The sequence below is a fragment of the Phodopus roborovskii genome, unplaced genomic scaffold (genome assembly GCF_943737965.1).
Source record: "Phodopus roborovskii unplaced genomic scaffold, PHOROB, whole genome shotgun sequence".
Lineage (NCBI taxonomy): Eukaryota > Metazoa > Chordata > Mammalia > Rodentia > Cricetidae > Phodopus > Phodopus roborovskii.
In genome coordinates, this window is record NW_026126442.1 from 2418019 (window position 1) to 2441132 (window position 23114).

At 42.7% G+C, this 23114-nt stretch overlaps 1 protein-coding gene across 4 annotated transcripts; it reads right to left on the reverse strand.

Annotated features, from left to right (window-relative positions):
* Positions 1-3189: 3189 nt before the first annotated feature.
* Slc25a51 (solute carrier family 25 member 51) lies at positions 3190-11044 on the reverse strand. 4 transcript variants are annotated; one of them, XM_051187724.1, is made up of 4 exons: positions 10878-11044; positions 7272-7384; positions 6053-6120; positions 3190-4900 (listed from the first exon to the last, which is right to left on the reverse strand). In XM_051187724.1, the coding sequence occupies exons 3-4, from the start codon at positions 6078-6080 to the stop codon at positions 4083-4085; spliced, it is 846 nt and encodes a 281-aa protein (XP_051043681.1). In that variant the 5' UTR covers positions 6081-6120; positions 7272-7384; positions 10878-11044; the 3' UTR covers positions 3190-4082. The 4 variants fall into 4 exon arrangements, with proteins under 4 accessions (XP_051043681.1, XP_051043679.1, XP_051043680.1 ...); XM_051187722.1 differs by having other exon boundaries at positions 3190-5020; XM_051187723.1 differs by having other exon boundaries at positions 7130-7384.
* Between the last annotated feature and the right edge of the window lie 12070 nt (positions 11045-23114).

Here is a 23114-nt window from a genome sequence, read left to right on the forward strand (position 1 = left end):
AATCCTAGAATTGGGTCTCCCTCGCCTAGCCAGTCCTTATGGGACCTCAGCTTTTTCCAATCAGGGAGACACTTAAAATTGGACGTGTCATTTGCTCCCTGGTTGCTGTGACAAATCACTAACCAAATGCAACCCAAGGAAAGGTTTACTTCACCTTATAGTCCTCCAAGGAAGGAAGGCAGGGCAGGAGCTGGGAGCCAAGAACCTATTGTGAAAAACAGGAAGGGAGGCTGCCAACTGGCTTGCTTCCAAGCTCTCATTCTGTTCCCTTACACAGTCCAGGCCCACTTGGCTCTGCTCATAGTGGGCTGGGTTCTTTTTAGATCAATTAACAATCAAGAAAATATCCCAGCACTCAGAAGCAGGGCCAGGTGGATTCTGGCAAATATGGCCTACATAATCTCCAGGCTATTTGGGGCTACACAGTGAGACTCCATATCCAAAGAAGGGGGAAAAAAAAAAAAAAAAAAAAAAGAATCCTTACAGACATGCCCAGCAATGGCATGCAATTCTTCAGTAGAAACCAAAGATGTGAAAAAGCACAAATATCCAGATGATTTACCCCCAGGAAGCATAATTTAGAGGGGAGGATCTAAGCAGAAATGACTGACAAACTGAATGACAAAGTGTGCAGAGAGAAGCATTTAAGAAAGAAAATGCTCTGCAGTGAAGATGAGTCAAGCCCTCCTCCTAAACAGATGTGTGGTGCCCTAGCTGAGAGCCCCCAGGTGAATTGCTAATGTTTATCAACAGAAAGCTAGGCAGCCTACTACACCCCTAAAAAAGCACTAGTGGCAAGAGACCACCAAGCCACAAAACACAAATTGTATTCTATTTCCCAAAAGTTAACAAAAATATTTAACAGATATACTCAAACTCATAGTCACAACTCAAAATAGCAACCAAAGCTTTGTGTTAGCCACTTTTTTTTTTTAAATATAAAAAGAATGTATGTAGACCTGCCTCCATATCAATATGGCAAGCAAACAGCATAAAAAGTCAGAAATCAGCTGGGAGGAGGTGGCACTCGCCTTTAATCGCAGCACTCAGGAAACAGGCAAACTGTGAGTTTGAGGCCAGCCTGGTCTACAGAGTGAGTTCAAGGACAGTGAGGCTTACACAGAGAAACCCTGTCTTGGAAAACCAAAGCCAAAACCAACAAAAAAAAAAAAAAAAGAAAGAAAGAAAGAAAGCTTTCAATCTCAAGAGAACGTATTCAATTTTTTGATATGCATTTATTTGTACATGAGAAAAAAATACAATAAACATGAAGAAACCAAGTATAAGTGCCTTACTGCTAAGAGTCTGTGACCACACCACATACTGCACTGACCTCCTCCCAACCAGACTTCATCCGATGGCAGCCACTCAGTCAAAGCCAGCTCTCTGCACCTTATAACTTTTGTGGACTTATCTAGATTGTAACTGATCGTAGGGACTTCAGGGACCCAAAGATAATTATATATATGTACAATTCTGCTTTATTGCACAGGGTCACAATATGTAGTGAGTGATTATATAATGAACCACAAGATGGATGTTGATAGGCACAAACATCTATCTCTAGCCACAAATGAAATAAGATAACAACTTGCCACCATGCAAAGGCTGTGTTGACACTGGTGCATTCCTGAAGCTTCACAGCACTCGAGGATATTAAATGCAAAACTCAAGTGTCTGACAGCATCAGATAAGAAGCACAGGACACAAGAGTCCCAACCTCATGAACCACCTGTGCCACACATGTAACAGAAAGGCCACTTTAAAGCTTTGTAAGAGAGTTCTTTAATCAGGTTTGCCTGTAAAAAATATCACCACACTAGTTAGAATCTATTAACTACATTCTAGCATAAAAGTTCAGACAAAGTGGGTTACAAATTATGAATTTTTTTTGTCAAGCTTAAATGTATAGGAGAAAAAGCCATCTCTGTAATACACTGCAGTTTAGTCTTCAAGAGTTCGAAGAGTGACAAAATGCTTAAAAGTTAAAAATCATTAAAAAGTTTCTAATTGTTTTAAAATGCACATAATTGAGACAGCAAAAGCCAAAGCATTACCCTCATAACCCTCATGTGCTTCATAGGAGTGCTTTACAACTTAAGCCTCTACCACCTGCATGGAGTGTAAAGAAAACAAGCCTATTACTGACAGCCAGTGAAGCTCACGCCCAAGGCCAAGGTTGAAGCCCTGTAACTTAATCCCTGATTAACTAACTCACCTTCCCCACGCTGTGGGTGCTCATGCTGCCATCTTTCATTTGTGAGTTCAACCCCTTCAAATTTTAACAGAAGCCACAGTATTGCTCAGATTTATCTGGGTTAAATTCTTGACTTGAGTCCTCACACCTGCGTGTCTGCACTGCACTGCACAAAATCTTCCTTCAATGTTACTGCCATGCCAATGCTTGCTATGCTCCCAACCTTCAGAGCTTTAGAGTAGTTTAGAGGTAAACAGCTGTTTTGATTACCTGCCCCAGAAACTTCTAGCAAACTCCAGTTGAGGGTCTGACTTCAGTTTGTAAATTTGAGCACATACTTGTCTGCAGTTACCCAGAAAGATGAAAATCTCTAAGAAACCTTTAAAGACTGGAGATGCTAGGTATGGCAGCTCATGCCTTTAATTAATTCTAGCACTCAGAAGGCAACCAGGTAGACCTCTGTAAGTTCAAGACCAGCCTGGACTTCATGTTGAAATCCTGTCTCAAAAAACAAAACCGCTGGAGTGTAGCTAGTGGGTAGAACTTGCCTAGGATGTGCAAGGCCCCGGGTTCAATCCCTAGCACCATGGAAAGAAAGACAAGTTGACTCTCATGACAAATCCTGGGAAATAAGTGTAACTATCTAGCGGTTACAACTTTTTTAAAGATCCAGAAACAACTACTCCAGAATGCATTTATTTCAGTTAGATTGTGAGTCATGTTACATTTGCCCAAAATATAAGTATGTGATTCCTTGGCCCCGTGTGGGCCTGTAAAACCCTACCTGAGCTCCAGGTATCAGGAACTTTCAGTCAGACCAGACCCTCTTGTGCTGTTCTAGTGGCTCCTAGAATGTCAGAGTCCTGAAGAAGTCTCTTCCCAGAGAAATAGGAGAGTGAACACTGGAGAGAGCCGCCCTCCACTTCTCACCTCACCCTGCTGCACTGAGAAACCAAGAAACAACCTGGAATTGTATTAATAGAGTCTCCAAATAAAACTGTATGGAAGTGTTTATTTTCGTTTAAGTCTAGTACCAGAGAACAGATGACAAACATGACAGTTACTACTCACAAGGGACAGTGCCCCCACTGGCCAGCTACGCTGGCACCAGTAGCACAAAGAAGCCAAGCAAAAACAGTAGATACTGTGATGAACAGCTTAACAGGATGAAGCCCACGACAAACGTTACCTAGGTCAGCCTGTCTTTTGGCAATGAATTCAGCAGAGAAACACAAGGGCATTCTGGAAGGACTTAAAGTCACATTCAAAATTAAACAGACAATACTCAAAGTTAAACAGTGAAATGGAAGCTTAGCTGCTCAGTTCTATCAAATCTAAGTAAAAGGAGTTTGGATAATGACTATCTCAACAGCACTTAGTTTCAAAGCTAACTCCAACAATTCATCATGGAACTCTATAGCTAAGACGTTGACTTCTATCTGCTCTGCTCCGGTTCACCATACAACGCTTGGGGTTAAGGAAGGTGACCCTCCAAAGAGCAGAGAAGCAATAAATGAGGTGAGAACATGAGCCTGAGAAGCCCTGGGATAGGAACACATGCTCTGGCTGCTGATGCCATGGTCTCCATAAGAAGGCCTAGCAACCCCTTCCAGGAGGAAAAGGAATTCATCTTGACTGACAGCTGCCCTGAAAAGGTCATCAGATACATGGCTTGTTACCAAGTAACAGCCTAAAGCTCTTGAGTAATGATCAAACCAAAACCCTGACATCTGCCCATTGAAACCTTTTATTGTCAATGCTTTGTAATTTATTATGGCCTGGACTTACTGACACCAACCTGTATTTAAGCCAATTAGGAACAAAGCCAAATTGCATTCTCTTTAGGTCTAATTGGTCGAGAACAACATTTCATGTGGTGACCTCATCATACAATCTTTAACAAAAATTCATAAGTTGCATTGATTATTCCCCAGGAGATGAGAGAGCGATGGTAATTCAGATGGGCGCCTCTGAAAAGATTGATCAGTTTCCTGTCCCGTTCTAGCCAGATTGTCTTGAAGACCATGGGGAGAGACTGGAATGGCCCACCAATCTGAGACTGTATTCGGGCTTTGACAACATTAATCGGGAAGCTTAAGAACCCCAGCATGGCACCTAGCACACCTCCACAGATAAAGTCGTTGACCAAATGTGCACTATTCGTAGTGGCAGTAGGCAGATGCTCCTTAATTGGCCCTCGAAGGCCAAAAAAAAGGACATTACTGAATCCATTTCGGAAAAGGATAGGCACCAAGCCTCGGTAATACTCTGCAATTCCATGGCATCTCAGGGCCCGGAAGGCCTGGTAAGTGTTTGTGAATTTATCATGATGCTTATGGTCCTGAAGCAAAGTCTGAACCCTTTCCAATGGAGTGAGAATGGCTTCTGTTGTCCCAGCAAGCAATGCTGCCACACTTCTGGTGGCAAACTCGGGAGCAGTGCTCACATGTTTGAGGAGCAGGCATGATAGGTCTTCATACAGACCAAACATGAGTGCCAGCGTGGTTGTTTTCTGCATCAGTGGGGGCAGGATCCCACGATACAAGTTTCGAAACCCATCCCTCCTCAACTGGAGTATGGCATCCCTGGTTTTGATGCCATACAGCTGCTGCCGGAAGAGAATCTTCTGGACGGGGTATGTGATTGCCACGTTGTTGAATGCTGCGCAGCAGCCACAGAAGTAATGTTTGATCTGACCCACGTCTGCAATGTGAGAAGACAAATCCTGGTTTGAAGAGGTCAGCATTGGGGGCCTCTTGTCATGCGCTCCTGAGTCCATCATGGTGCTTATGATCTTTCTTCTCTAGGAAAAAAATTTTTAACCTATAGATAATCAATGACGAAGGTGTTACAAAGAGTAGAACACATAAACTTTGCCCCAATCCTTTCTCCAATTTCCAGACTCTGCATTTTCCCTTTAAAACTGGACTTGTAATACTGTATCTTCAAATTAAAAAATTACTTTTACTAATTGTACATATTAATGAGGTTCAGTGGATGTGTTGTTTCTACATATGCATATAGATACAGCAGATCAATAGCTTGTTTTCTGTGAGGTTCTGTTGTTGCTGCTGTTGTAGTTTTGAGACAGAGTCTTACTACACATAGCCCAGGCAAGGCTTCGCCTCACAATCTTCAGAGGCCCATTCTAGCATGCCTAGCTCAGATCTCTGATGTTTAGAGCTATTTCAGAGTGCTAGGAGTCCTGGAGTCTTCCCTTTTCAACAGCATATTTATGTAAGACTGACTTCCACCCAAACCACTCCTATAAGCAGACTGAATGAAGGAACAGACAGAAGACTGTTTATTTGTTAGCCAGACAGGAATGAAGTAAGGAAAATTATGAAACACATTTGCCTCATGGAAAAGAATAGGGCACAGAATGCAATAGTTATTTTTCATAAAAATGTGATATTAACAGGCCATATGTTTATCATTGCTTTGTTAACAGTAATTATTATTTAAAATTTATTTTAATCCTAAAACCTGAATGTCAACCCATATAAGCAAAAGCTTACTGAGGTTCACAATAATTCTTTAAGATTTTAGAAAGTCCCGAAACAAGGGATACCACTGGCCATTCTACCTAACAATACCCCTCCATCATCCTACTGGAACAGACTCACAGTTCTCCTGGGAACTACCAGGTTCATTTGTAATTCCAGTACTACAAAACAGAGGCAGGATGAACACTGAAAGTTAAAAGCTCAGTCTACAGCCAAGTTTCAGGCTAGCCAGGGCTTCAAGTGAGACCCTGTCTCAAAAAAACAAAACAAAAAACAAGACAAAGTCCTTCCAAGAGATATAGCAGCAGATCATTCCATTCACTCAACTCGTTGTACATTTATTTCGTACCTGTGAACTTTGGTCTTCTGCTAGGCATTGGATCCTCAGAGACAATAAAGCCACAGACTAGTCAGAATCTGCCAAGTAAGCAAGTCCATAACAGTACATTAATGTCTATGGTAACTAGGTATCTGTGGGCACAGGTTGCATATTTTGGGATATGAAGGGTTTATAAGAGAATGAAGTTAAGGTATGTACTATGCTCTATTTTTTTCATTTAAGTTTCCAAACTATAAAGTGACTTTTCTAGTTTTATATGTGAAAAAGAGCCCCAATGATCCTCATCATTCAAGACATAACTAGTAACGGGTAGGGCCAGAATACTTTGATGATGCCTGTTTGACACTAGTTTCTACCTTCCCACACATAGCAATGACTTTGGAAAGTTGTCACAGTGGGCCTGTCTGATAGATGGAGATCTGAAGATACATATACAGTTTTGCTCTCATTGAAAGAAAGCAAAGTCCTAGCTCTATGTCTGTTTCCACAAGATGCAATGTCTCCTCCCAGTCTGAGCCCCATGAGATGGCTCAGCAATAACAAAAGGTGCCTGCCACCAAACCTGATGGCCTGAGTTTGATCTCTGGAACCTACATGGTACAAGGAAGAGAACTGACTCCCACAAGCTGTCCTCAGACTTCATCATAACATGTGTTTCACCCCCATACAAGGCTAACAAAAATGAAATTTAAAAATATTTAAGAAGAAAACTAACAACACAAGTAGATAACTGGCTCTAGCTAAGCCTGTCGGTTTCCTGTAATCCCAGCACTCAGAAAGCTGAAGCAAGAGAACTGCAAGTTTGGGCTAGCTTGGCTATAAAGCAAGATTTCACCTCCCACCTGCATCCCAAGGACCACCCTTTTATTTGGGGATAAAACAGTAATTTGACTATATTTTACATTTTCGGTATTTTTAAATTGTCTTTTGTTGTTTTGTTTTTTCCAAGGTAAGGTTTCTCCTGTGCAGCCCTGCTGTATGTAGACCAGGCTGCCAGGCAAACCTTAAACTCAGAGTCCATCTTCCTCTGCTTCCTGAGTGCTAGCATTAAAAAGATGCTCCACCATGCCCTATTTTATTATTTACCTATGTACGTGTGTATGCACTTGCTGGCAGGTGCTTAGGAGGCTAGCAGAGTATGTTGGATCATCCCCTGGACCTGGAGTCACACAATTTAAACGCTTATCACCATTCCATTATTTGGTACTTCAAGTTTATAAGAATTCACCTGTGACATCCACTGAGGATGGCACTGATGAGGACAGCTTTCTGGTAACTTTGCCAGAATTTTCCATTGTTAGCCTTCTTTCTTCTGGAGCCAATATTGATAATTGCATTTCCCTAAAAAAAGAAAAAACTGGTTTAATTCCTAGACTTGTTTAAAGTTCTTGTTTTTAAAGGATATGTCCGTATTTGTTTCCTTTTTCTTGAGCACAGTAGCCAGTTGCTAATGTCCCTATTACCAACAAAGAACCAACTCTTCATTGACTGCCAACACTTACCCATATCCCTAGTCCCAAAACAAATATTTCACCAATATCTGAAGTAATTCCAAACTTCTATAGAGCATGAGACAATATCATCTTCCTTTCTTTTTATTATTTAAACTTATGTGTCTGTGTGGGTTCATGCATACAAGTGCAGGTATCTGGTGAGGTATCAGACCCCCCTAATAGTTAGTAATAGGGGCTGTGAGCCACCTGATGTGGATGCTAGGAGTCTAAGTCAGGTATATACTCTCAACCTCTGAGGCATCTCGCCAGAGGTTTGTAACTTAATGCAGTAAATATAAAATAATGTTCTATAGGCACTGGAAAGGTAGGTCTGCCAAATGCAGAGTCTATTAATGATTAGGTGTTTGATCTTCACCATCCATGCTTTTTACTGCTCCAGTTGATAGGCATGAAGCAAAAACTTTTGTTAGTTTGAGTCCAAGTCTTATTTTATAGCCTGGCCCAGCTTGGCCACAAACTCATAATCCTCCTGCCTCAGCCTTTAATTGCTGTAATTATAGGTATTACCAAGTCTGTCTAAGAACTAGCTTTTGTTTTGTTTTGAAACAGGGTCTCTCTATGTAGCTCTGGCTATATTGGAACTCTCTATGTAGACCAGACTGGCCTCAAACTCACAGAGATCTCCCTGCCTCAGCCTCCCAAGTGCTGAGATTAAAGATGTATGCAATCACAACCTGGCTTTTAAAAACTCTTAGTAGTATTATACTTGACAGTATAAGACTAGCAATTGTTGCCAGTCTTAGACTAAACAAGATTTTAAAACTTAATACCTGGCACAGAAATGCCTGATACTATATAATGTCTTTTTTGGGGGTTTGTTTGTTTGTTTGTTTTAGTTTCACAGTTAACATTAAAATCAACAAAATCCCTAAGTATGTGTGGTTGCCCAGATTTTTAATCTCATCATTCAGAGGCAGAGGCAGGTGATCTCAGTGAGTTTGAGGCCAGCCTGGTCTACAGGGTAAGATCCAGGACAGCTAGGACTGTTACAGAGAAAAACCCTGTCTCAAAAAATAAAAACAAACAAAAAAAAATTTTTTTGTTCATGTCTGGGGATGATTACCTACTATGTGTTTAATCCTCAACACTATAAAACAAACAAAGGCCATATTTACTCTTTGTTCTTAGAGAACTGGGTCTTTCTGTTACTTAACAAAATATTGCAGGCTGATCTCTGAGTTCAAGGCCAGTCTGGTCTACAAAGCAAGTTCTAGGACAGCCAGTGCTACACAGAGAAACCCTGTCACAGAACTTCCCCCCACAAAAAAAAAAAAAAAAAAAAAAAAAAAAAAAAAAAAAGTTGCTTCATTCAATCAGTTATGGCCATAATAATGGGCCTTGTTAGTAAGCAAACAGAAAACAGCCTAGGCAGTTATTTATGGACCTCTCTACAAACTACATAAGAAAATTTAAGAATATTGTTGAACATTTAGATTATTAAATAGTAAAAGTCCTATACAGAAAAGTATTTTTTGTTTATTTTTCGAGGCAGGATTTCTGTGTAGCCCTGGCTGGCCAGGAACTTGCTCTGTAGACAAGGCTGGCCTTGAACTCACAAAGATCCACCTGCCTCTGCCTCCCAAGTGCTGGGATTAAAGGGGAGCACCACCATGCCTGGCAAAGAGTAATGTTTTGAAAACTTCCCACTCTTAAAGCTCTTCCTGTAAACTATACTCCACCTATTAGGGTGTGACTAGTTGTTGAGCCTCTCCTTTAACAGCTGAGCCATCTCTGCAGCCCATGCCTAAGTTCTTAAAGCAGCAACAGAGGGAAAGACAGTGTACTGGTAGAAGTTTAGGATATGGGAGCAAGCAAGATGTCTCACCAGGTAAAAGAGTTTTCTGCCAAGGTGATAACCTGAGTTCAATGCTAGTAACTCACATTATGGAAGAAAGAATGATTTTTGGAAAATTGTTCTCGGACCTTCACAAGAGTGCAGTGGCACATTAAAGCCCTCTATTTAAAACATGGCATGTTTGCTGGGTGGTGGTGGCACATGCCTTTAATCCCAGCACTCTGGAGGCAGAGGCAGGTGTATCTTTGTGAGTTCAAGGCCAGCCTGGGCTAGAGTTGAGTCCCAGGATAGGCTCCAAAACTACACAGAGAAACCCTGTCTCAGAAAACAAAACAAAAAAGGCATGTTTGATTACTATACTCTGAGCATGACTAAACCCTGCTAAACTGGCTTCTACTTAAATTTGTAGTAATGATCATCCTTTGCAATTTACTATAACTGCACCAGTTTGCTTCAATTAGTACTTAACCTACCACAAGATAAGGAAGCAAAATTAACTTTCATCCAACAAGGATCAAACTTCTGTGATGTAAGAAACGGTGTAAATTCTAAATACTCAAGTATAATTTGCAGTCCACACGGATATGCAAAACCCAGATGTGACCTTAATACAAAGGTCTTTGTCCGAAAACAGGGCAAAGGGTGACTGTAATTCTCAAAGGATGTGAATTTTCACTAGTCAGCAGGTCTGAGTCAGCATTTAAAATCAAGGTTAGCTGGGGTTCAAGTACTAGTTACAGCACGATTTTGCCATAGCAAATACAAAGCAATATCTGTGACGAAAATCCACTATCTTAGCTCAGACCAGAATCAATTCTTGTCAGAAGTGTTATGTCGACCTAAGAAGTGCTAAGGGTGACTTTGGTTTGGACCCGATTCTAGGAATCCTTTCAAAGAAAAGGCACCGAAGGTCCATTTTGGCATGCCCACCACTCCAGGTACAACTCAGTATTCTGTTCAATAGGTAAAAACAAGCAAACAAAACACTAAGACCAGCTGGCCAGCCTGTAGGGGCCAAGACAAACGTTAGACTAAAAAGTGTAAACATGGCTGAGGCGCTGACACCTTCTCCCTAAACTTGATACCAACAATCCATACAGAATGAAACCACTGACGCCCGCCCAGCTCAGTTCGACTGTTTCCTGCCCGATGCAGCATGGTGCCTGAGAACCAGCATTCTCCAGGCTTCCCTTTGCGCGCTAGGGGAGGACCGGAAGGCGCTGGGCGGAATCGCCAGCGCCTCGGGGAAGCACGGGCCGCCGCGATCCCGCGGGGCGCAGACAAAGGCCGACTCTCGGGCCTGCGGCTCCCGCGCCCCCCGGCTGTGGGCGGGCGCCTCCCGGCCAAGCGCCGCAGCACGACAGGCCCCACGGCCGGACCCCGGGCGCGATGCGCGAGCAGGGCCTGGAGCTCGCCCGGCCGCCACGCCGCGGCCCTGCTTCCAGCCTCCCTTCTGTCTCGCCAGAAGCTGGGGCACACAGGCCTCCGTCCCACCCCACCCCACCCCACCCCACCCGGGACTCACCCACGGCCGCGGGCGCCCGCCCGCAGGACGGCCGGCGAGCGAGCCCGCGCCCGCGCAGGCGCAGGCCAGGCCTGACCCAGGCAGGGGTGGGGTGAAGCGGCGTCGGACCACGTGATCAGGACACCGCCTTGCTCCGCTTGTGGCGACCGCTGTGGCTACCCTGTGCCACCTTGGGCCCGGTGGCGACTGTAACACTTTTCATCAGGCTTTGGGGTGCCGCTAGCCCTTCGCTTTACGCTGAGGTCGTACGGTGGCCTCACTGTGCCACAAACAGCCAGCGCGTCCTCTAGCGAGAGTTCCTGGAGGTCCAAGGATGTTTATAGCTCGTGCGTGCGTGAAGGCTTGTACGCACCTGGTCCAGTGTTCTCAAAACTTGCTGGAGAGCTCTTTTGTCACCGCACTTCACAGGACACCTGAGTGTGCATACGGTCACACACAGCCGCTTTTTCCTTAGAAGCTCACACAGTTTCAGGGATCTTGGAAGGAGCACTATGCCACGAATTAATGGAGACCCAGGTTGGAATTATAGCCCAGACACTTGAGTGTCTTTGGGCAAGTTACTCATCTCTTCCGAGATTGTGTTCCTCGGTGTTGTGACATTCGTACAATGGTTCTGATTTGTACACGACCACAGGCGATAAATGTGAGAATTTGACCGAAGGGAAGAGGTCAGCTTGCTTGGAGGGAGGTTCCTTGGCAGACTCGTGGATGTGTGACGTGCATGCCACATAGGACTGGCGGTATCCTACCATTATGGATCATCTCTAGGTGGGTGTCCCCAGCCTGCCCAGAGTTTGTTTGCTTTTGAAAAAGTCAAAGGCCACGCCTCCCTGCGTCAGTAAACAGGCACATCAATCTTTTGGTGTTGCAAAGCATCCTTATCTTATACAGAGTTAACCTAAACAACCACTTGATGGAGTTTTTAAGGGAAAAATATTGCAAAACACTTCTTTTTTTTCAGTAGATTTACTTTAATGTTAGTGCGTGTGTATAGGTGTCCGGGATGGCCAGAATAGGGCTTCAGGCCCCTTGGTGCAGGAATTACAGCCTGCTGTGAATGGTCCAGTGTGGGTGCCACACTCAGGTACTCTGTAAGAGCAGTTTATGTTCTTAACTGCGACCTCTTAGCACCCAACCCTCAGCTCTTAAAACAAGTTTGTCATTTTGTGTTGGTCCACACTGGCAGTTTCCTCTGCCACAGTTATGAGTGCCTCAGTTGAACACACTTTTGAAGAGGTAAATACTTGCTGTGCGGCAAGTGCCTCTAAGGGAGTTAGTTCAGAGTCTGATGGAGTTACAAACAAAGCCTACAAATACTGAAGGCTTTTCCCCTGGAGAGGGAACCAGGAATGATGGATGCAGGGCAGGAAGTGTTTGAACTGGCCTCCGAGGATGAGTGGATGGAATGTGGGCCAGAAAGGGAAGTCACCACAGCAGCAGAGGAGCTAAGATTTTAAAGGTCAGATGGGGGCTTGCTCGTCCATGCAAACCTCCCCTGACAGATGCACAAGGAACAGGTTTTTTGGTCACAGAATAATGACAAGGCCACGTTATGGTTTAGAACAATCAGGCAACAAGTGGAGAAACAGCATTTACCTCAAACTTACATTTGCCTTGGCTTCTGTGAATTTCTATTCAAATGTATGATTCAAAAAGCAAAGAAAACAGGCAGGTATTCAGTGTGTTCATAAGCATAAATTATTAATTTCAGTTTGTAATGTAAAGGTTATTCTACTGTAGGGGGAAGATATAAGAAAGACTGAAATTAAACATACAGATGGGATGTAACTGATTCAAAAGAGTGAAAATCCCACATCACTAGAATGTCTGGAGTGGAACCAGCACGTTCCTGTTGTGCTACGGGCGGGCCCTAGTACAAGCCTCTAGTGTCAGGAGCCTCCAGGAACTTTGCTTACTGTTCTTGCAAACAGTTAAAGATCAAACACCCTCGGTTTTAAATTCAGAATTCATCATTAGGCTAGCTTTCCATTTGGGTCCTCATCCTTCACTCATCTATCTTTTGTTAGGATGCTCAAGCTGTCTGCATCCATCCCTGCAGCCTCCATATAAACCGTCAAACATGTAGTGTGTTCACATCATTTCTAGCTTGTCACTCCTCAGCTTAGGAGTCTTCCCGGTATATCCACACTCCTTACTTAGCACGCAGGATGGTCCACCATCTGGCTCCTCTGTCTTGCTGCTGATCCTATCCCTAGCTAACATTCAGGGATATCACCCTATGCAATCTCTCATGGTTTGCAAATCTTTGTGTTCTATAAACTTGTTTGGCCTTGTCACTATCAAAGTTTCTCCAAACATGATAGCTTGGCAAGGTCCTATTGCCTCCTCCACCTGTGGCTTTCTCTGATCATCTTAGGCCTCTTGTCTGCCTCTTCCCAAACATAGAGAGGTCATAAAAGTGTCTCTTTCCCACGGCCAAATCACAAGGACTGAGCTTTCTGATGCCAATGGCGAGACTATGTTTGACAAGATAAAATGGCAGTATAGAGCAGAGGGTTTTTGTCTTTTTGGTTTTTGTTTGTTTTGTTTTTCGAGGCAGGCTTTGGAGGCTGTCCTGGAACTAGCTCTTGTAGACCAGGCTGGTCTCAAACTCAAATAGATCCACCTGCCTCTGGCTCCCGAGTGCTGGGATTGAGTGCTGGGATTAAAGGCATGCACCACTACCGCCCAGCTAGAACAGAAGTTTTAAAAGAGCTTCTAAGGGGCTGGAGGCTAACTTGGTGGTAGCATGCTTGCCCAGCATACTTAGAATCTGGGTCTTTGGGAAAAGGTATGTCAGTGGATTTTTCTATCCCATTAGCTAGCTCCCAAACAAACAACACAGAAACATGCTAAGAAAGCTTGACTCCTAACTTAGGCTTGTTTCTAACTAGCTCTAAGAACTTACATTAACTCATTTCTATTAATTTACTTTCTGCCTCATGTCTTCATTACCGCATCTCTGTATTGCCCATCCTGCTCACTGTGTCTCCACCCTTTTTCTTCCAGGAGTTCTCTCTGCCCTGAAAATCCTGCCTAGCTATTGGCCCTTCAGCTTGTTATTAAACTAGTCAGAGTGACACATGTTCAGTGTACAACAAGATTATTCCACAACAGTACCTGGGGATGCTGCTGGGGGGGGGTTCTGTGTTTTAAGCACTCTACCTGCCCACCCTCCCTGCCCCCATGCTTTCTAGGAATCTGCCGTGTGCCTCCAGGGTCCATCAGTCCAATTTAACAACTAGCTTTACCCAAACTATCAGCAAAGTCTTAACTACTATGAGTAGCTCTGCCCAGATGGGGTCACCTCTGCTCATCCTCTAACAGGGCTCAGCGACCTTCCTTTTTGTTCTGCTGTATTTCCTAGTCTTCTACAATCATCAGGGCCTGTCTCTGCCACTCCCCCAGGCTCTGTCCCTACGCCTGACTCCCTCCCTGAATTGGGAAACATGTACATTTTGTTCCCTGTAGCTTTGTCATCCCTCAGTTCCAGCAGCCTCCCTGTCCCTGATATCCCTTACCTGATGTCACTACCACACACTGCAGAGCCCTCTGTGCTGGCAGCCCTTTCCCCAAAGCTGCATGTCCCAGCCTCTACAGTCTGGTTGTCCAGATGCCGGGTGTGTCAGCTCTGAGACTGCTCCTCATCTTGCTTCATTTTCAACTTTTTGTTTTTCCTTTGAGGAGCTGGAGATGGAGCCCAGGGCCTTGCACACGATAGGCACGTGTTCTCCCCCTCTGAGCACACCCAGGTCCATTGGCTCCTTTCCAAACCTGCTTCCACCAAGTATTTACCTGTATCTGTAAAGAGAGGTTATCTGAGGAGAGCCAGATTGTCTGTTCTGTTTATTCATTCATTTATTTCCATGTGGATAGGACCCCACCAAATTAAAGATTTTTTTTTCAAGTGTGTGCACATTAGACAGCTCTTAAAAAAAAGAAAAGAAAAAGAAAAAAGAAAGCTGGGATCCAGATGTGGGGCACACCTTAAATCCACGCACTTGAAGGTAGAGGCAGGCAGATCTCTGTGAGTTCGAGGCCAGCCTGGTCTACAGGGAGAGTTCCAGGACAGCCAGGGCTACACAGAGATACCCTGTCTTGAAAACAAAAATAAAAACAAACACAAAACAAGAGCTGGGCTGTAGCCCAGTTATAGACCATTGGCTTAGTATGTGCTTAGTGCTTAATCCTGGATACCATCCCCTGCCTGGAGACTCAAATTTAACTAGTCTGTAGCAATGTTAAGCTCAGAATCACCTGAACCTGGCAAGCACCACAGACATCAGTGGAATCTCCAAGCAATGTGGTCTTTGGAGGCAGGTCGGTATTTAACAGGCTGGGGTGACTGAGTGCACAGTACAAGCTAAAGGGATTGCCTGGGAGTCTAGGTCTGGAGGTGTGGCCAGACAATTCTACCTCAAAGGGATGGGGGAGCTGAGGCAGGTGATGAGAACTGAACCACAGATCAAATTCAAGCTTAGCTAAGCAAATAGTCACACACAAACGGAGCTTCCCCGTCCGAAGGCCAATGCATTCCCTGAACAGAATTTTCAGGGGAAAGCCGCTATTTGTTACCTGTCTCCGATTATTCTCAGGTAATTTGGGGAAAACAGTAGCTCCAAATTGACATCCTGACCTAGGATAGTGACTGGGGTCCTGAAGGAAATAGGAATGTGTATATGAATGAGCTCACAGCCCACAAGAGGAGGCATGAGGCATTCTTTGAGGTGGACGCTACCAAGTGCAGAGAGTAAAGACATCAGAAGAAGCTGTACCAGCTGCAGGCAGGGAAGGCTCCCTGGAAGAGGGAGTCACGAAGGGTGGCCTCAGGAAAAGCATGGCTTCAGAAGTGTTCGAGGAGGGAGGAGACAGCAAGCCGCTCCTCCCAGCTGACCTTGTTCCGCCCTTCAGCGCTGCTTTCCTCTCAGGCACACCTAAGAGCCATGCTTAGTCCCAGAAAGTTTGCTGACCTCTGAGCAGGACAGGAGACAACCTCATTTGGTATCTGAGTGACACATACTTGTGAAAGACGAACACGATTTTAACCTAGTAAGAAGAGGCTGGTCAGTACAACCACAGACATTTGCACAATACTTTGTGGTTTCCAAACAGTTACACAACGATTATTCCCTCGGATTGTCACACATTTTGTGTGTTCAGAGAAATCCCTTGACCTGTTTTTACCTAGCAAAGGTGACATGAGCATGCACGCACGCAAGGGGCTGTACCACCTCCACGGCATGGGGATCGGAGTCACAGAGTGCAATTTGCTAGCAGTTGCTGATGGCTCACACTTCTCTAGCAAAAAAGGCCCAGGGCAAAGACAAGCTCAGGGGCAAACTGCCCTTTACCCCAGAGAACTATCCCCAAATTCTGATGCCCCAGGGGAGCTTGTGATTCCCGAGGCCAACCTCAGATCTAAATGGAAACTGCCAAGGGCCCAGGAATTTGTAGCATTGCAAGAACAGTGAGTGCAAGTTATGACCAGGCTTGCTGGGAAGCCTGAACTAGACAAGCCTTCCTTCAGTGAGATCAGACAACTAGGACCTGAGGACCTCCTAGACGTGTGCTGCCAGGTGAAGCCCTCGCTTCAGCAGGACATGACTGCTCCTGAGGGGTCGGGGTTTTTACTAAAGATATAAAGGAGAGGGCTGGAGAGGTGGCTCAGAGTGTAACAACACTGGCTGCTCTCCCAAAGGTCCTGAGTTCAATCCCACCAACCACATGGTTGCTCACAAACCATCTGTAATGAGATCTGGTGCCCTGCAGGCAGAACATTGTATATAATGTGTGTGTGTGTGTGTATACATACATACATATAATAAAGGAGGACCAGGGACAGAGAGGTATCTGGGGGAGTGAACATGACCCATAGGCAGAATGGCTGAGGTAACATAGGGAAGAGAAGCTGGAAGCTGGGGGAGGGGCAGCAGGGTTGAGGGCACGCCAGCCTGTGTGATAGGGGTGCAGATAGGCTGACGGCCAGTGTGGGCTTCCATATGTTAATAGTTGGCATTTGTCCCCCTGAAGTGGGATATTCGCTTTGTCTCCTTCTGTGGCACTGACCACGCCCATTGGGGGTGGAGCCAGGGGTGGAAGTGACCTGGGGAACTAGGTCGGAGGAGGCATGGGAGAACTCTCTCTTGCAAGCTGCACAGGGGCAGAAGGACTTCCAGAGGCATTCTTGGAAGCAGGAACCTGCTGGTGTTCACCTGTCTATGTTGTGAGTTATTTCTCCCTGAATAAACATCTGTTCTGCCTAATTGTTTAACCAGATCCTTATTAAACAGTGATATCTGGTGCCGAAACCCAGGATCCAACCAGGGACCTTTAGACTTAGAGGAAAAGGTTCAGAATATTGAAGATGGCAATAGAGAACTGACAGGTAGAATGCAAGACATGGAACATAAAAATGACCAACTAGAAAACAGAATTTGTTCCATATTTAATGCCTCAATAACCAAAATGGAAACAATGCAATGCATTAACATTCTAGCAGAAACAGCTCATTCCTGGTTGGACAAATCTACTAACAAGGTTAAAAAACTGAAACATCAGATGGAAAGAACAGACAGAATCTGTTCCATGTCTGAGGATAATGGCAAGCTAGCAGATAGAACATTGTTTCTGGAAGGCAGTTTACATGCCATTCAGATAATATCTAAGGGTGAGAATGTTAAAAATATGAAATCATTTGTAGTTGGAGAAATTAAGGGACTGACTGATTCCATGAAGTCTCGAAGTTCGGACACTCAAAGAACAATGGTGAATAGATTTCAGGCCTTAGAAGATCTTCAGTCTGATACATCAGAAGAAAAACTACAGAGAACAGGGCATGAAAGAGACTTAAAATTTTCTACACCATTTAGGGTCGGGGGGGGGGGTTCCCTGTATCTATTAGTGAAAAACAAGCAACGAAAAAACACCCAAAGGGTGGCATTGCATATCAGTGGGAACCAATATGTATGAAAGATTTAAAAGGTATAAAGGAAGCACTCACCATATGTAAAGCAATTAATAGAGTCATGGGCAAGGAATAACAAGGTAACCCCTAAGAATTGGGATCAATTAATACCAGCTGTCCTTGAAAACTCCTCTCAATTAGAATGGAGGGCTTTATGGAGAGAGGAAGCAAAAGTTCTTGAAATACAGGGCTTAAAGAAAGGTTATAAAGCTCCCCAAGATAAAATTATTGATGAGGGTCTTTATGCTGACCCAGAAACTCAAGCTGCCTATGAATGCTTTGGACAAGGTTCATAAACTAGGGGAGAGGATAGAATCCTATACTAAGATAAGACAAGGACCAAGAGAACGCTTTAGTGTATTTCTAGAAAGGTTATCTAGGGCAATACAATTAAAGGTAGCTGACACAGATTCTAGGCAAATACTCATAGAATCATTAGCTTATGAGAATGCAAATCCACAGTGCAAACAGGTGCTTTGGCCTTTAAAAATCAAATCAGCACCCTTAGATGAATGGGTCCTATATACAGCCAACATTGAGTACAATGACAGTAACAATGAAACTTGGGTAGAGGAAGCCATATCTAAAGGTCTAAGAAGACAAGTTACCAGAGGTCTTAACTATGGTGACACTTGAAGCTTGAGTAGGAGAAGCCATATCTAAAGGTCTGAGAAGACATCAAGATAACAGAGGTCTTAACTATGGTGACATAGAAGCTTGGGTAGGAGAAGCCATCTCCAAAGGTTTGAAAAGATATCAAAATGTCAGATGTTTTAACTGTGTTAAGATAGGACATCTAAAAAGAAATTGTAGGCAAATTATTTCTAGAAATAACACTCCCAGGAATGAATCGGACAGAAGGCCTCAGCCTCCTGGGTTATGTAGGAGGTGTGGCAAAGGCTGACACTGGACCAATGAATGTAGATCGACCAGAGACAAGCAAGGAAACCCTTTACCATAGGGAAACTCCTTCTGGGGGGGGCCTCTAGAAAGCCCCCATGTCAAAGGTGGTCCAAACATTTCCAGTTACAGTGGAGGACAATCTCCCACAGGACAATTAGAAAATTCTGTGCCTATTGTAAAAACTCATACCGCTCTGGAAGATAAACTAGTGAAGGAAGTTGAATCAAACATGAAAGAAGGAAACAAAAAACATATATTTTGGCAAACCTCCATAAATAGTTATAGGCCTAGAGTGATAGTTAAAATGAATAACAGACTGTGTAAAGGAATAATGGACAGGGGGATGGATGTAACTATCATAACTAATAAATCTTGGCCTCCAAGATGGCCCCTGCAAGAGGTAAATGTTCAATTCTTAGGAATTGGAACCCTGTCTCAGGTAAAACAGAGCACAAGATGGATTGAATGTATAGGACCGGAAGGACAGAGAGGAAGGTTGAGACCATATGTGGCTCATATAGCAATAAACCTATGGGGACGTGATCAATTACAGCAATGGAATGCACAGATTAACATTCCTCCAGTATTAGATATGAACCATAAACGACCTCATGAATGTGGAAAAAATATTATGAAGTACTATACAAGACAGGCACCAAATGTCTAGGCTGTACAAACACAGAATACAAGTGCTGAACAAACAGAGGAACCAAAAGACCTACCCTTAAAATGGCTAACAGATGAACCTGTCTGGGTAGGACAATGGCCTATGACCTCTGAGAAGTTAGAGGCTTTAGAAAACCTGGTTCAGGAACAGCTAAAAACTGGATATATCAAGGAATCAACCAGCCCTTAGAATTCTCCTGTATTTGTTATCAAAAAGAAATCTGGTAAATGGAGAATGCTTACAGACCTGAGAGCCATCAATAAAGTTATCCAGCCAATGGGCTCTCTACAGCCTGGAATGCCCTTGCCTTTTTTGATACCTAAGAAATGGCCTCCTATTATAGTTATTGATTTAAAGGATTGCTTCTTCACTATACCTTTGCAAGAACAAGATAAAGAGAAATTTTCCTTCATGGTACCTAATTACAATAATTATCAACCGGTGAAGAGATATCAATGGAAGGTTTTGCCACAGGGAATGCTAAATAGCCCCACCTTGTGCCAATATTTTGTACAAAAACCGCTAGAAATAATTCGTAAACAGGTTCCACAATCCATAATCTATCATTACATGGATGATATATTGTTAGCTGATTCTAAAGAAGAAATATTAGAAAAAATGCTTGAGAAAGTAAAGGAAGTTTTACCTTGCTGCGGATTACAAATTGCACCTGAAAAAATACAAAAAGGAGAGTCTATCAACTACTTAGGATATAAAATAGGTCTACAAAAAATTAGAACACAAAAAATACAGATCAGGAGAGATCGCTACCAGACTCTTAATGATCTTCAAAAATTACTAGGAGAGATTTCTCAACTGAAAACCATTATTGGAGTAGAAGGGCATGATTTGAAAAACTTGAAAATGGCCCTAAAAGGAGACAAGGACTTGAATAGTCCACGAATACTATCAGCTGAAGCTGAAAAGGAATTAAAATGGGTAGAAAAGAGGATACTAGAAGCACATGTGGACCGTATGGATCCAAACCTAGACTGTATTCTGGTTATATTACCATCTAGAGAATATCCTTCAGAGATTTTGATGCAGAGAGAAGATATCATATTAGAATGGATATTCCTACCACATAAACAGAATAAAAAACTAAAAACATATATAGAAATGATCTCTGACTTTATTATAAAAGGTAAATTAAGACTTCGTCAGCTAACAGGAAGGGACCCAGCAAAAATTATAGTACCTTTACCTAATGAGGAAATTTCCTCCTTATGGAAAGATAATGAATATTGGCAGAGAGCATGCAGTAATTTTTTTGGGAATGATTAGCAACAATTATCCCAAAAATGAAAGAATCAAATTCATAAAGAAAACGATTTGGATCCTTCCACGCATTGTAAGAAAAACACATATTTCTGGAGTTCCTACATTCTACACTGATGCAAACAAATCAGGTAAGCCAGGATATAAATCAGGAAAAATAAGTAAAGTGGTTCAAAGCCCTTACAATTCTGTACAAAAGGCAGAATTGTATGCCATTCTCATGGTACTTATGGATTTTACAGAACCCCTCAATATAGTTACTGACTCTCAATACACAGAGAGAATCGTCTTATACATTGAGATTGCAGAATTTATTCCTGACGATACAAAATTAACTTCACTGTTTATACAGCTACAAGATACTATCAGAAAGAGGACTCATCCTATATATATAACACACATCAAATCCCATACGGGTCTGCCAGGTCCTCTAGCACAAGGCAATGATGAAATTGATCGGTTATTAATAGGAAGTGTGCTAGAAGCCTCGGAGTTTCATAAGAAACACCATGTGAGCAGCAAAGGTTTAAAAAAGGATTTTTCTATCACTTGGCAACAAACTAATGAAATAATAAGGAAATGTCCTACTTGCTCATTCTATAACCAAACTCTACCAAAAGGCAGGAACCCTAAAGGTATAAATAGAAATGAAATATGACAAATGGATGTTTCACTTTGCAGAATTTGGAAAATTAAAATATGTGCATCATACCATAGATACATTTTCAGGGTTTCAATGGGCTACTGCTCTGAGCTCTGAAAAGGCTGATTCTGTTATTACACACCTATTGGTGGTAATGGCCATTATGGGCATACCTGCACAAATAAAAACTGACAATGCTCCAGCATATGTCTCCGGCAATTTGAAACAGTTTTTTGAGTATTATAACATAAAGCACATAATGGGTATACCACACAATCCTACAGAACAAGCAGTAGTTGAGAGATGAAATCATACTTTAAAAGAAATGCTCCATAAACAGGAAGGAGGGACCAAGACACCCAAACACAGATTACATAATGCTTTATTAACATTACACTTTCTTAATGCTGATGAAAAAGGAAAAACAGCTGCAGAAAGACACTGGACAATAGAAAAAACTTCTGAACTAAATCAGCCAGTGTACTTCAAGGATGTATTGACCTCAGAATGGAAACCAGGATATGTGTTACGTTTGGGTAGGAGTTTCGCATTTGTATCTACAGGAGAAGAAAAAGTATGGATACCATCTAAGTTAATCAAGATCTGAGTTGAACAAGAGAAACATCTTAATGAAGAGAAATGACAAGTCATCCAACAAATTAGGTTCCATGAGATGTGCGGAGACCTCTCAAAGGTAGGGGAAGTGTTCTGTTCTTCAAACAGCCAAAAGACACTGAACATGTAGGAGAAGACAGCTCTCCAGAAACAATCACTTAATGAAGAGAAATCTGATTTATGGTAAAAATATTTAATTGTAGTAAACTATTTCTATACAGAAATCTATTTCTCTTTACTATCTAGTATTCCTGTAGTCCCAATTCATGTAAACCAATGCTGGCTTTGGAGTTGGATTTGGCTTTCCTTCTTTAAATTCAAGCATGTTGTTAAAATTAAATTCACAGTTTCTGCCTTAAATTAAGAAGCCAATTGGTGTAAGGCAGAAGAAAACAAAATCTGGGGACTCATTCGCTTATTCGCAATTTTCTCTCTGAAATCCTAATTTTCTCATATACATTTTAATGCTTATTGTTGCCTTTCCCTAATGCATACCTTAAAAACATAAAAATTTTACTGTAATATTGATGTTTAAGTTTTCCACAAGGAATAATAACAACTCCTAACAGCAATCTTTGAGCTCTCCAGAAAGAAGATGGGGCCCCACATTGTCATTTCCATTTGACTCAATCTGATGCATCTGGACTACAAAACTGGTGTAAGACTGTTTTCCTCGAGACAACTCATGACTAGCTAGCTGTAATGGTGCACCTTCTTATTACACCCTGGCCAGAGTTTCAAATAGAACTACAGTCAAGCATGTTCTGCCACACAGTGACTAGCTACATATGTCACAGCCAGTTCTGTTGAGAAATTTGGTTGCTAAAAATTTTCTTCCTACAGGATCCCATGGAGCAATCATCATCCCATTTCATCAGGAAGTAACCTTAAAATAACGATACCCCATTTCCCTACTCTTGGAATTTGGGGATAATATTCATCTTCTTTGTGTTGGTTTTAGTTACTTAGGGTTGGGTATGGAAGGTGATGCTTAGACTCGGGTTTATCTTTTAGACAGGAATAGGGTATGGTTGGGAAAGATATGGTTTAGATGGGATATAGGTAGATTAGCCTGTATTCTTGTGAATTATTGAGTAAGGGTGAGATAATAGTATTGTACAGCTTACATTGTTATATATTCTTATTTGTGGTAAGCTATGTAAAATT

Excerpts from the sequence above, each read along its gene's own strand:
- Slc25a51 (XM_051187722.1), bottom strand. The coding sequence starts at position 4,979 with ATGATGGACTCAGGAGCGCATGACAAGAGGCCCCCAATGCTGACCTCT.